Source organism: Tupaia chinensis, unplaced genomic scaffold (genome assembly GCF_000334495.1).
Source record: "Tupaia chinensis unplaced genomic scaffold, TupChi_1.0 Scaffold000061_1, whole genome shotgun sequence".
NCBI classification, from domain to species: domain Eukaryota; kingdom Metazoa; phylum Chordata; class Mammalia; order Scandentia; family Tupaiidae; genus Tupaia; species Tupaia belangeri.
The window spans coordinates 1,189,308-1,202,667 of NW_006159519.1; the positions used below are offsets into that span (position 1 = coordinate 1,189,308).

The window sequence follows — 13,360 nt, forward strand, 5'->3', positions numbered from 1 at the left end:
CCGCCCAGGCTGTCGGGGCTGGGGAGTCACGGCCTCAGCCCCCGGGACAAGCCCCAGAGCGCCCCGGTTCCGTGCGAATCTCCCGCGGACCGCGCATGGGCCGAAGAGGTGGGCGGCTTGGGCGCTTGGTGGGCTTGGCTGGTGAGAGCCGTCCTTCCTTCTTGGGTCGCTTGGAGCTTTGGCTCCCTGAAAACGACTGGAAGGAAGTAGGAGAGGTCGCGCCGGGTCGCCAATCCTTAAGGACCACGACAGTCCCCTCGGCCTATTTCTCCTGATGTTCAGACTTGGCGTCCCCTGATGGCGAGGTGGATCGTTGTCGAGCTCTCACCTTTTACATACAACATATGCAGAAAAGTGCATACGACATACATGTTTCTAGAATAATGAATGATAAAAACACCCAGGCTAAAACAAAAAAATGCATTGTCCGCGCCGAGTTCACCACCCGTCCCCCGTGTTCCTTGCAGAGTACCATTCATTCCCTCCCTCGCTGGAGATACTCACTTTCTTTCCCTTATAGCTTTGCCACCCATATATGCATGCAGTATGGTTTACCTTTGTCAGTTTTTGAATTTTATGAGTGGGATCATAGTATGTTTCGTGACTTTAATATTAAGTTTGTGTATGTATATATATGATATATATGATCTTTCACTGCTGTCTAATATTCCATTGTGTGACTATAACAGTGTATCCCTTCTGCTTTGGATGAATATTTTGTTCCACTTCAGGGCCACTCAGAACAATACTATAAACATTTTTTATACCTGGAACCTAGTGGAAATATGATCGAGTTTCCAGGACACAAGTCTTGGGGTCTCAGGAGTAGATGGATTGACTCACAGGGGTGCATATCCACCAGATGATGCCAGACTTTTATTTGGAGTGCCACAGAGTTGACTTCCAAGGACCCATCTTTGCTTTGGTTGGGAGTTTCTATGGCAACCTCCCCACCCCCTCCCCTTTTTCCCACCAACAGAAGGTTTTCTGATGGGTCACTCAGATCTACCACACAGCATTGAGTCTTGATTGATGCCTTACCAAGAACCAGTTAGCAGTCCACATATGACAGTTTATCATTTGTGAGTGAAAAAAAAAAATCTTACATGAAGTCTTCGCAGTGATCTTTCAAACATCCTCTATACCAAGAGCAGAGACACTTTTAGAAATGATAAATATGTATCTCAGCTGCCTTGGTTGTTCTGTTGATTGGTATCTTTGAATTTTTGTCAAACCAGAGTTCCTACATTCCATGCTAGGTTGTGTTCTGTAGCATCCCTGTCACTTTAAGTAACCTATACCCTTGTTGGGCAAGTAAAGTCAGTATCTGTCACATTGACACAGGCTGCTGGCCTTTGGATGTGGAAATGCCCTGCTAGCCTTCGCTAGAGGGACTGGGGTTGGGGGGTTGCAGGGGGATGAGCGTCTCTCCCCAGCCGCTCAGTCTGCAAGTCTTTCACACAGTGGACCTACAGCCTCCTTTCAAGCTCCACTGCTTGTCCGCAGTGCTTTTGTGTACAATGTGCGGTGTTCTCAAAGTTTAATTTTGTAGGTCCAGATCTCCTTGATGAAGGAAATTCTATGAAAAGTTTCTTGGATGTGAGAGTTTGTCTGCAGAAGCTTTGTTACCATTGAGTTTCTCTTGGGTTGTTGGGAAAGTCATGATGCATTTTTGCATAGAAAAATGTCATGACTTTCCCCATGACCTAATAGATGAGCTTGGGTAAAAAGACGCTGCATTTTTCCTTCATTCCAGAAAGTCTTGAAGTGTCCTATTCTTCCCTTACTTTTCTCTGTCCCCCTTGCTTCCTTAAAAGTTTTGGAAAAGACACAGGAGAGGTGAGTTGCACCTGTCTTAGGTGTCTCCTTCCTCCTGGTTAGTTGGAAGCTAGTTTTCATCCACCACTGTTTCAGATTCCAGTGGACATGGTGGTGTCCTGCATGGCATTGCTCCCAAATTGAGCCTTTTATTTTCAGGGAACACATACTTAAGAGTTTTGATCTGAGAGAGTTTGAGGGGTGGAAAGCATGGTTCAGGGAAAAAAACATTTAACGAGCACAAGAATGGAAAGTTTTCTGTTGAGAATGATATAGATGATTTGATATGCATTGCATACATGTTTTGAAAAACTATCGTATGCCATAAAGATATGCAATGTTTAAATGTGAATAAACAATACATTTTAAAAGAGTTTGAGATGCTATACAGAGCAGTTACGGGGAAGGCTAAATTTTTATCATTGATCTGCTAATCCCTTGACAGTTGTTAATAATAGTAATCCATATATTAAAACTTCCATTTACTGAGAGCCTATATGATGTGCCCCACAGTATGTTAAATGCTTTACCTTCATTATTTCATTATAATTCCATCAGGCAAAGTTTTATGGGTTTTTTGTTTGTTTGTTTGTTTGTTTGTCAAAAAATGTGTCAGTTTGCTATGCATTTTATGCATTGTCCATAGAGGGAAGCTGAGACTCAGGTGACACATTGAGTACTCAGTGTCTGACTCCAAAGCTTACGCTTCTTAGCTCTCTTAAGCACTCAGTAAGATTTAGGCAGCTAAGCAACAGCACAGCCAGCTCAGGCTTCCACTAGTTACACCAGTTTTCAAGGTCCATAGTGTTTTGCTTTGTAAACCTCAAAAGTTAGAAATGGAAACATGTCAACCAATAGCGTGTTGCTTACGTCACTGGACTCCCACATGGCCAACTGTGGTTTGAGTCCCAGACCTGGTGACTTGAAAATCTTATCGGGTGTAAAATCTTATCGGATGTACGTGCATGCTTGCCTAAGATTTCTGGGACAAGAATGTAGGAGAGAGGTTGCAGCGTGGCCATCCCACCTTGGGGTGGGGGTGGTCATTTCTCACTTTCTCTTTCACTGTCTCTGTCTCTCTCTCTGGCAAGAGCATGCAAAACACACACACACACACACACACACACACACACACACACACCCCACAAAACTCCAGAAACTAGGATCTCTTATTTTCATGTTTAACAGGTATGACATGAAATGGATTAGATACCATGTTCTACATTTAATAACCTTGTTTCTGGATTTCAGGTATACAGCGTTCAGAGGTCCCTACAACATATAAGACCCTGCATATTGCTGAGGGAATAAGATATGGTTCCTGGTTGAAAGAGATCATAACCTTGTGAAGAGTCTAGGGATTGACTGGTTTTAGGTCATCGTGGGTGCCTCCCATTTGCCCTTCACTGAGATCTTTAAAAAGTGTTGGTGGGACTTAGTGACTAGGTAGTGGTAAGAATGGGCAGGGAATGAGAATGGAATCTTGACGTGCATCTCCAGAGAGAAAGCAAATACTGGCCGTATTTTTATTGTTGAAAGACACATAGCTAAAAGAATTCAGCCCATAGAACTGTATCCTAGGAAAGGTGAAGGTCCGGCCTACCAGTCCAGCTCCCAGCTCATAACCACTTTAACCTTTTTTTTAGAGAGATTTTTGGTAGATGGAACATGTGCTTGCTGGAGGGACAGAGAGACATAGAGAAAGCAAGAAATCATCCCCTAATGGGGATGGCCATGCTGCAACCCCTTCTGTTTCATTCCCCTTCTGGGATTTTGGGGATACACGCATATGTACCTGGCATGAATTTTAAGCCTCCAGGTCTGGGACTGGAACTGCACTTGGCCAGGTGGGAGTCCAGCACCTTAAGCACTATACCACCTGCTGTTCCCTAACCTTTCATCTTTATCACAATAAACCTAATAATAAACTTAATAAACCTTTTGTCATTATCACACCTGACTTTTTCCTATTCTAAAGTTCTGAGTTAGAGAAATATAGTGGTGGAAGAACTGGAGAATTCAAGGCCAACTTTAATGTTGTGCAGAACATGAGAGGTAGGTCTTGGGAGATTAAGTGGGTGGCGTTTGGGATAGAAGAACTGGAACTAAAATCCAGGTCTCTCAACGTCTAAGCAGCAACTTCCCGTGCTGTTGGAAAAAATCAGCAGCTCTGCTGTGTTCTAGCCAAGCACTGACTGGGAAAAGCAAAAGTTGGAGAACTGATAGCCAGATTGATTTAGAGGTTCATTTTCAAGGTTGAGGTGTCTTGTCATCACAAGTAGGAAATTTTGTTTCTTTCTCTGGTTGATTCCCTGTAGTTTTAAGTCAGACCAGCCTCTCCCCAAGCATAGGCTGTGTTACATCTTATGATACTTCATCTTTGAACCCTAGTGGCTACAGCTCCTTTTTTTTACTCTAATTATAAGAAAAACTGGGCAGAAGTTGTGCTGTGAAAGTCCCAGTGAGTAGGTTGAGCACCATCAGTAGATGGCCGTGTTGACAGCCTGAGGCTTAGCTGGGGTTTCACATGATAGGAAAATGCAGCTGACTCCTATTTGTCTCAGACACAGTCTCCCCCTCCTACTTTCTCTCAGCCCAGGCACCTTCTACGGCGATACCAAAATCTGTGCGAGTAAAAAGAAGCTTCACTTCAATAACATTGGGAACTTCTGCTATGAAATGATGCAAATACATTATGCAAATGATGCAAAAATATTATATGCCTTGCAATATTCAAAGTATCCTGGATCTCTGAGCTCTTGAAGTGTGCACGAAGCAATGTCTTAAGGGTATAATTGCATTAAAGTCAAATTGTGTGCGTAAATATATATATATAAAATATATGTATATACAAATATATAGGTATATAATATATATTTGTGCATATATATTACACACATTACCATTGATTATACCTGAAAGAACATAGAAAGAAATTTAATACATTAAAAAAAAAAAGTACAGGGACCAGCAGTTGACGTAATGGCTGTGTCGCTGGACTCCCACGTAGTCAACTGTGGTTTGAGTTCTGGACCTGTTGGCTTAAACTCAACCTGTGTGTGTGTGTGTGTGTGTGTGTGTGTGTGTGTGCGCATGTGCATGCCTAAGATCCTGAGAGGAGAGTGGAGGAGGGATTGTGGCATGGCCATCCCCCCTGGGGGGTGATTTCTCACTTTTTTGTCTCTCTGTCTGTCTCTGGCAAGCACACACACTCTATAGCAAAAACCTCTCCAGAAAAAAAAAAGTACAAAGCAGTACACTCCCTAAACGTGTGTAACCCAGGAGAAAATGTAAGTAGTCGTAATATATCTGTTGATGCTCTTAATTTGCAGAGAACTTTCGCCTCTTAAATTAATCTTCACAACTCTGAAGTAATTACATTTAGTAATTAGAGGCTGGGAATCTTGACACAGGGAATAATATTTTGGTTACTGGAGCAGATGCAAGCATTTCTCACTGCCCTTAGGACTTTGTACACAGCCATAGCATCTCTGATTTAAAAAGAGGAAACCCGATAAAAATATTGTGAAAACCTAAATTGACTACATGACCTACCCCTAGGTATTATTGAGGCTTTCTTCAATTTCAGTTGGCAATTTATTTGACTATTCTTTTGAATGAAAATACTGAAATTAGAGCTCTTTGAGTTTCCTGGTGTGCACCTTCAGAAAGGATATTTGAAACCTATTATTAGAAAGTTCTGGATATATCTCACTATTATATGTGTAAAGCTGATGAAAGCTTTCATCTATTTGTTTGCTTAAGTTTCTTCCATGAGATGTCATTTTCTTATTAACATCCAGTTCCAGTTCTGGTTCTTTTCAAAGGTGTTAGACTTTCACACTCAAAATGTCTTTTTAACCTAGGCTTGTCTGATTAGTTTATGATATTGGACAAAATTTATTTTAGTGTAATAAGTTACATAAATGCAGAACTTTGCTTCAATTATCAATATAATATATTTAATTGAGTATTTCCTTTATTTCTCTTTAGGTGTGTTATAAGACTTTGAACTTTACTGTTCTGTCATCTGAAAAAAAAAAAGAATTACCTGTGATATTTGGACTTCCATGTGGTTGGGCTGTCTTTCCTCAGACAAGAGAAATACCTGTAGAATTGGGCACTACCATTTTTTGCTAGTTTAGAGTATGAGAAGGAGAGTTTCTTCTTCTCCCTTTTGTCTTCATAAGGAAATGCAGCCTCAGAGTGATTCCATATTCCAGGCAGTTCAGAGAATTCTGAACTTAGTTTCAGGTGAGGCTAAGAGTTTTTCAAGCACCAGAACTTATATTAATTCACGTAGTCTTAGTACAGATGTAAATATCCTATAGCCTAAACGTCTTCTACTTTTCATACTATTAGTGCTATAAGTATGGTAAGTCACTTTTTATTTAAACAAATATAAGGTTTTACCGTATACAAGGCATATGCTAGCTAATGTACAAACATTTACAGAGAACTATAGTACATTACCTTTCCCGTCCATACATGTAAATTCCATAAGACGCACACATTCGCTGCCATGAGGGAGAAGAGGGATCTGATGTACTCGGAGAGTTTATTTGGAATTCAGGAGAAAGAACAGTGTCTCTTTTTATGTTAAAATTAAAGAAGCTAAGCTTAAAGAAGAAAGAATGTTCTTTAAAAATTTGCTTTTAGAAATGTGATGGATGATAAATTATAATAATTGTTTTCCTTAAAGGAAATAGAATTTTGTACTTCTCAAATAATGTTGGGGGGGGTGGGGGGTGGGACCAGCAGTTAGCATAATGGCTATGTCGCTGGACTTCCACATAGTAGACCACGGTTTGAGTCCCGGACCTGGTGGCTTAAACTCACACACCGGGTACGTGTGCGTGCATGCCCAAGATTCCGAGAGGAGAATGGAGGAGAAAGGATTGCGGCGTGGCCATCCCCCCTGGGGGGTGATTTCTCGCTTTCTGTCTCTCTGTCTCTCTCTGCCTGTCTGGTGAGTGCACGCGCCCTATAGCAAAAACCTCTCCAAAAAAAGAAAAAATAAATACTGTTGGGCAAATTTTAAAGAAATCATTCTTTAAATGAATCTCCACAGGAGTTGTATTTAATACAGCCTACCTTAAATGGGAGCTACAAAATGTAAATGAATTAGAATTCAATTAGATTTATGTCTTTTATTAGTATATTTCATTTCACTGTGTCATTTGTAACTTTTGTCTTTTTTTTTTTTTCATATTTTAGACCTGGAATGGCCAAATATCAAGGTGAAGTTCAAAGTTTGAAATTGGATGATGATTCAGTTATAGAGGGAGTAAGTGACCAAGTACTCGTGGCAGTCGTGGTCAGTTTCGCTTTGATTGCTACCCTGGTATATGCGCTTTTCAGGTGAGTAAAGGGTAATATCAGTAATAATTAATTAAGGCAATACAAAATCAAAAGCACAGTGAAATACTACCTAACACGCATGTGTATTACTATTATCAAAAAAAACACAAACTAGGGGCAGCAAGTGGCATGGTGGTTCTGGGCACTGGACTGTCACATGGCTGTCTGTGGTTCAAGTCCCAGATCTGGCAGCTTACTTTCCCACTTCTCTCTCTCTCTCTCTCTCTCTCTCTGTCTCCCCTTCTCTGGTCAAATTAAAATAAATAAATAAAGCTAAATTTTAAAAATCCCACAAACTAACTAAATTGGCACCCTTGTATGCTATTGGAGAGGATATGAAATGACACAACTGCTGTGAAAATAATACAACAGAGTTCTTCAAAACATTAAAAATAGAATAACCAAATGACCCAGCAGTTCCACTTCTGGCTACATACACAAAATAATTGAAAGGGAAACTCAGAGAGATATTTATACACGCACACTCATCACAGCATTATTCACACTGGCTAAAAAGTAGAAGCAACTCAAGTGTCCATCAACAGATAAGTAGAAAAACAAAATGTGTTATATATACATAGTGGAATAATATTAAGCTTTAAATAGGAAGGTAATTCTGAAGTTCTAGTAAACATTTTAAGAACTATCAACAATCTCTCTCAAACTTTTCCTAAAACTCGAAGAAAAAGGAACCTTTCTTTCATTACTCTCTGAGGCCAGCATTACCCTGACATAAAAGTCATGTAAAGACACTGCAAGAAAAGGACATTCCAAGCTGGTGTCCCTGATGAACACAGATGTAAAAATGATCAACAACCAGTGTTGTTTAAGACGTTTAAGTCTAGAATGGTGTCTTTCTGGCAAGTGTTTGCACCCCTATGGCAAAAACACAAAACTCACACACACACAAAAGAAGAAACATCTATAGCCAAATGAAATTAAGCTGTAATTCGGACGTAAATCTTCACACCCACCTTACCCACCTGACCACCACTTCTCACTTTCAGTACTCTGCTGTCTCTTTCTTGTATATATCAAACACATATAAAATCAATCCTCTATTTTAGTTGTTAGTGCTTAGATATTAGCATTATGTTAAATTTTGGCATTTCTGCATTATGTAATTTTTGTTTGTCCCTTTCCTTCATACCTGAAAAGTTAAGAGAAAGGCCTAAATTAGGTGTGCAAAAGCACTGAGATGCGTAACAATGTGAAGAACATTATAGCTGCTTATTTTGAGGGATTGTCACAAAAGAAAAAAGTATGTATTTGTTGGTCTTTATATTCCTTGTAAGCTTGCAATAACAATAAATCTCCAAGGGAGTTCTGGATTTTATCATTCGCTGGTTAAACCTGAAATCGGCCAGTGGTGATCAGTCACAGAAGAACTTGCCGCACGGTAGGGTGGGACACAGTCTCAGAACTGAGCGCGGTTGGATGCCGTCATTTACACTGATTAGGTTACCAGTAGTTCTAAGTAGAATATTAGACTCATAAGAAGAGTGGTCAGGGGCTGGCAGGTGATGCGGCAGTTAAGCGCTGGACTCCCATATGGCTGACTGCAGTTCGAATCCCAGACTTGTGGCTTGCTTTCTCACTTTCCCTCTCTGTCACACACACTCTGTCCCTCTCTGGTCAAATTTAAATAAACAAACAAACAAAATTAAGTTAAATATTTTTTTTTTTAAATAAGAAAAGTGGCCAACAGGTGGCATGGTGGTTGAGGTGATGAACTTTCACATAGCCGACCACGGTTTGAGTCCTGGACCTGGTAGCTCACTCTTTCACTTTCTCTCTGTCTCTCTCTGATGAGCACATGTGCTCTATAGCAAATTTTAAGAAATTATAATAATAATAAAATTAAATAATTTAAAAAGAGTGGATTTATCTGACAAAATTTTATATTCAAAGTTGATTTTGTTCTGTTTAACAGAAATGTACACCAAAACATTCACCCAGAAAACCAAGAGCTGGTAAGGGTGCTTCGAGAACAGCTTCAAACAGAACAGGTACTGTTATATGGATATGTGCATTTGTGTATAGATATCATGTACATTTTCAAATTAGCCAGGTTGCTTAATCTTAATCTATTCATATCTTTTCATGTTTTATTTCTTATTAACTTGCTTTAAAATATGTCAATTTTTAAATTATTTATTTTTATATAAGCAAATACTGTCTGATTAACATAAAAAGTGTTGAAAAAATGTTTTTTCTAACATCCACTCCCTAAGACTTACAAAGAAGTGACTAGAAAGAATGGGAGCTTTTTTGTTCCACACACACACACACACACACTTTTCTTCATTGGTGAAAGTTAATGAAACTATTCAGTCATTGGAAAAGTCTTAATGTATTTTTCTGTGTTTTTCTATGCAAAAATCTATCATAACTTTCCTGATGACCCAGTAATTAGGCAAAGGATAGGACTTTTCTTCTTTGGTAAAGATGGAATCTCTGAGGACCAGATATGTAATCTACTTTATGAAGGTTGGAAGAAGGATATTGCACACCTTTATCCAAGATACCTAACCTCAAAAGACAGAAATTAAAAAATGTATTTTCTGGGTGCAGCAGTACACACCTGTTTCCAGCTAATCCAGCTCAGGCAAGAGTATCACAACGTAGCAAAATCCTGTCTTAAAAAAAAAAAATTTGAGGGACCAGCCGATGGTACAATGGTTACATCACTGGACTCCCACGTAGTCAACCATGGTTCGAATCCTGGACCCAGTGGCTTAAAAATACTCACATCTGGTGCATGTGCATACATACCCAAAATCCCAAGAGGAGAAGGAATTGCAGCATGGCCAGCTTCCCTGGGGGGTGAGTTCTTGCTTATCTTTCTTTCTATGTCTCTCCAATGAGTGCCCGTGCCCTATAGCAAAAATCTCTCTCTTAAAAAAAAATAGTCATACCTTTCTACCTGATCAACTTCAGTTCCTAATGAGTTATGCATTCAGCCAGTACTTTCTGAACATGGTACCTTTTAGAATACAAATATTAGGGCTATACAGTTTCCTAGGTCCTGAAGTATTACAACAAGTCCTATGAAGCCCATGCCCTCATGGCCTTCATGTTCCTGTGGGATCTTTTTTTTAAATTTATTTTTTATTTATTATCATCATAATCTTATTTATACTGGTAGACTCTTTGATGTCTGTAGTAGATACTTTTTGTACTGGTGGTTGCACTCAGCATTCCCGTTCAGTCACAACCTTTATGGAACCTAGAAACATGTTTCTTATTATCCCCATGTAAAGAATTAAATACAAGTTGCCAATGGTGTTTAATCTTTCTGTTTCCAAAATGACCAAACATTCTTCTCCAACATTCTGCTGGTCTCATATGAGGTAAACATACATACTCATCAGGGAGACATGTGTTAAAATGGGGACGATGTTAAAAATGCAGAAAAGCAAATGCTTAGAAAAGCTCAGACATTCCTTATTCATCAGCTTACACAGTAGCTTAGCCTTGTGTCACTCAGCCAACTTTCTCGTTCCAGTAGTATGAAAAAGAAACGCTTGGGTTCACCTGGTCTTTAATGTGTTCTGGAAAGAAGGTAGAGACCGTGCATTTTAAAAACAATACTGCCTCCTAACTTTATCAAACTTACAAGACCTTAAGTTAATGCACCTCTGAAGTTGGACGAGGACTGTACAATATTGACGGTGTGCCCTGGTTTCCCCTGTGCACGTTTTCTTCTCAGGATGCTCCTGCTACTGCGCGCCAGCAGTTCTACACTGACATGTACTGTCCGATCTGTTTACATCAAGCTTCCCTCCCTGTCGAAACCAACTGCGGACACCTTTTCTGTGGTAAGCAAACGTTGATGAGCTCCATTAAAGTGACCAGATTGAGGTACCAGCAGATAGTGTAATGTTTACGTTGCTGGACTCTCACGTATTCAACCGCGGTTTGATTCCCAGACCTGGCGGCTTAAAACTCACGCTGGGCACATGCATGTGCATCCTCAAAATCCTAAGAGGAGAATGGAGGAGAAGGGATTATGGCATGGCCTTCCTCTCTGCCCCGTGATTTCTTGTTTTCTGTCTCTTTGTCTCTCTGGAGAGTTCAAGAACCCTATAGCAAAAAGCTCTCTAAAAAAAAAAAGGCAGGAGGACCAATCTGAGACCTCCTTGTGTACATAGGCTGGATTCCTAATTTTCTCCATCACATTTTGCATTTTTTTTAAGAATTATTTTATTGAACGTTATTTATTTTAATTTGACCAGAGAGAGACAAAGCTAGACAGAGTGAAAGAGAGAGAGAGAGGGAAAATGAGAAAGCAAGATCCCAGGTCTGGGACTCAAACCGCGGATGGCCATGTGGGAGTCCAGCGCCCTTAACTACCATGCTACCTGCCGGCCCCACATTTTGTATTTTCTAAGAAGGGCAGATTGCTTTTGATATCCTGCCCTATTTGTTAACCAAGTACATTTAGTGTCTAAATAATACATTAAGTTATACATATTATCTCTTTTTTCTATTTAGCATATTAATTAGCATCTATGGCTTTAAGGGCTGAAAAAAAAATCCTCTTTAACTTCTCCATAAACAGAAATGTGTCTCTTTGAATAGCAGCTCAAGGACATTGGCAGCACAAGACACCCACTGACTCCCCCGCCCCATTCATCACCGGCTGATAGTTTCATTCGTGGTTCATCCTGCTAAGGACAGAAAGGTTCCTCTCTCATGAGTCCTGCCCGAGTCCTCTCCTTAGCTCTGCTGCCTACTTTGACTCTAAGTCAGTACAGGAGTTCTTAGTCTCCCTTGCCCTGTGACCTCAAGGGGTTTAGGAAGGGAGAATAATAGAGCAAGAAGTGGGTCCAGAAGGCCAATCGACTTCACACGTAGTGCAGGAGTGTGAGTCAGGGGCGCTTTCATCCCGCTTCACTTTTCCTGAGCTTCCAGAAAGATTTCGGGGGGAATAATGAGATAACACATTGTCATTGCTTGTTATGATCACACAAAACTGGGAGAGGGGTGTCAGTTCTTACATGCCTACTGCATACTGGACACTTTACATTCTTCTTCTCATCTTATCCCACAAATGAGGAAACGGAGGCTCAGAGACATTAAGAAATTTTAAAAAGGATAACCCACCTACCAAATGACAGGGCCAGGTTTTTTGTTTGATGTTTTTGTTTTAGGTTTTTGTCATATGGCATATGCATTCACCAGAGAGACAGAGAGAGGGAAGGTGACAAGTCACTCCCCCAGCAGGGATGGCCTCACTGCAGTCTCTTCTCATCCATTTGCCTCTCAGGATTTTGGGCATCCGCACACATGTGACTAGCATGATTTTCATGCCACCGGGTCTGGGTCTCTACCATGTGAGATCTGGTACCTTAACCATCACACCACCTCCTGGCCCCAAGGCCAGTTTCTAACCAGGAATGTGTCATCCAGATGCGATGCCACATTAGTTTTCCTCAGCCAGTAGTGATCAGCCTACTCTGTACACTCCTGTTTTGTGAAATGGAAGGTCTTTGGCCATCAGTCTCTCCAGGTCTACTCATTTTCTCTTAAATACACAGGTACACATTTGGCTACTGGTTACACATGGTGTCACGTGTCATTTGTACAAATTCTCAGGGCTATCTGCACCTTATTCTTACAAATTGTCTATGACTTATAAGTGAAAAATAGGAGCCACCCAGAGATGTGGTTCTGAGAGGCCTGGCACCAGTAGATGCGGGAGGTGGTAGTGTGGCACCTGGAGACGTGGCAGGTGGTGGCATGGCACTGGGAGGCATGGCAGGTGCTGGCACCTGAGCAGGCATGTGGCGTTCAGGTCATTCATTCCATCATGTTACTGGGGTGCTGATCGCAGGTCATTATGTTCATTCAACAGCTCGTAGAGCACTCACATGGCATTCACACGTTGCTAGCATGTGACACATGACAGCACGTGGTCTTCACATGTCCCTAGCATGTTCATAACATGACACTCACATTCCCATGTGACTGGCACATGATTCCCATGTGATTGTGACGTGATTAGCGTGTTATTTGCATGTTGTCACAATTCCCATGTGCCCAGTATGTGATTGTCACATGAGTGCCACGTGATTGGAAAGTGATTTGCATGTGATTGCCAAGTGATCCCCAAGTGACTCACACGTGCTTTACATGTGATTCCCATGATCAGCACGTGATTCCTGCCGAAGTCTGT

General features: G+C 40.8%; 1 protein-coding gene across 3 annotated transcripts in view; it reads left to right on the forward strand.

The window, feature by feature from the left end:
- The first annotated feature begins 78 nt into the window (after positions 1–78).
- Positions 79–13,360, forward strand: part of RNF170 (ring finger protein 170) — a 30,762-nt gene continuing 17,480 nt past the window's right edge. Inside the window, exons 1-4 of one of the 3 annotated variants that reach the window (XM_006141642.3) lie at positions 79–108; positions 7,036–7,179; positions 9,113–9,188; positions 10,892–11,000. In XM_006141642.3, the coding sequence (XP_006141704.1) occupies positions 7,043–7,179; positions 9,113–9,188; positions 10,892–11,000 (322 nt within the window). In that variant the 5' untranslated portion in view covers positions 79–108; positions 7,036–7,042. Of the gene's footprint in view, positions 109–5,867; positions 6,073–7,035; positions 7,180–9,112; positions 9,189–10,891; positions 11,001–13,360 lie in introns of those variants that run through there. The other 2 variants (XM_014592772.2, XM_014592769.2) reach the window with 2 other exon arrangements.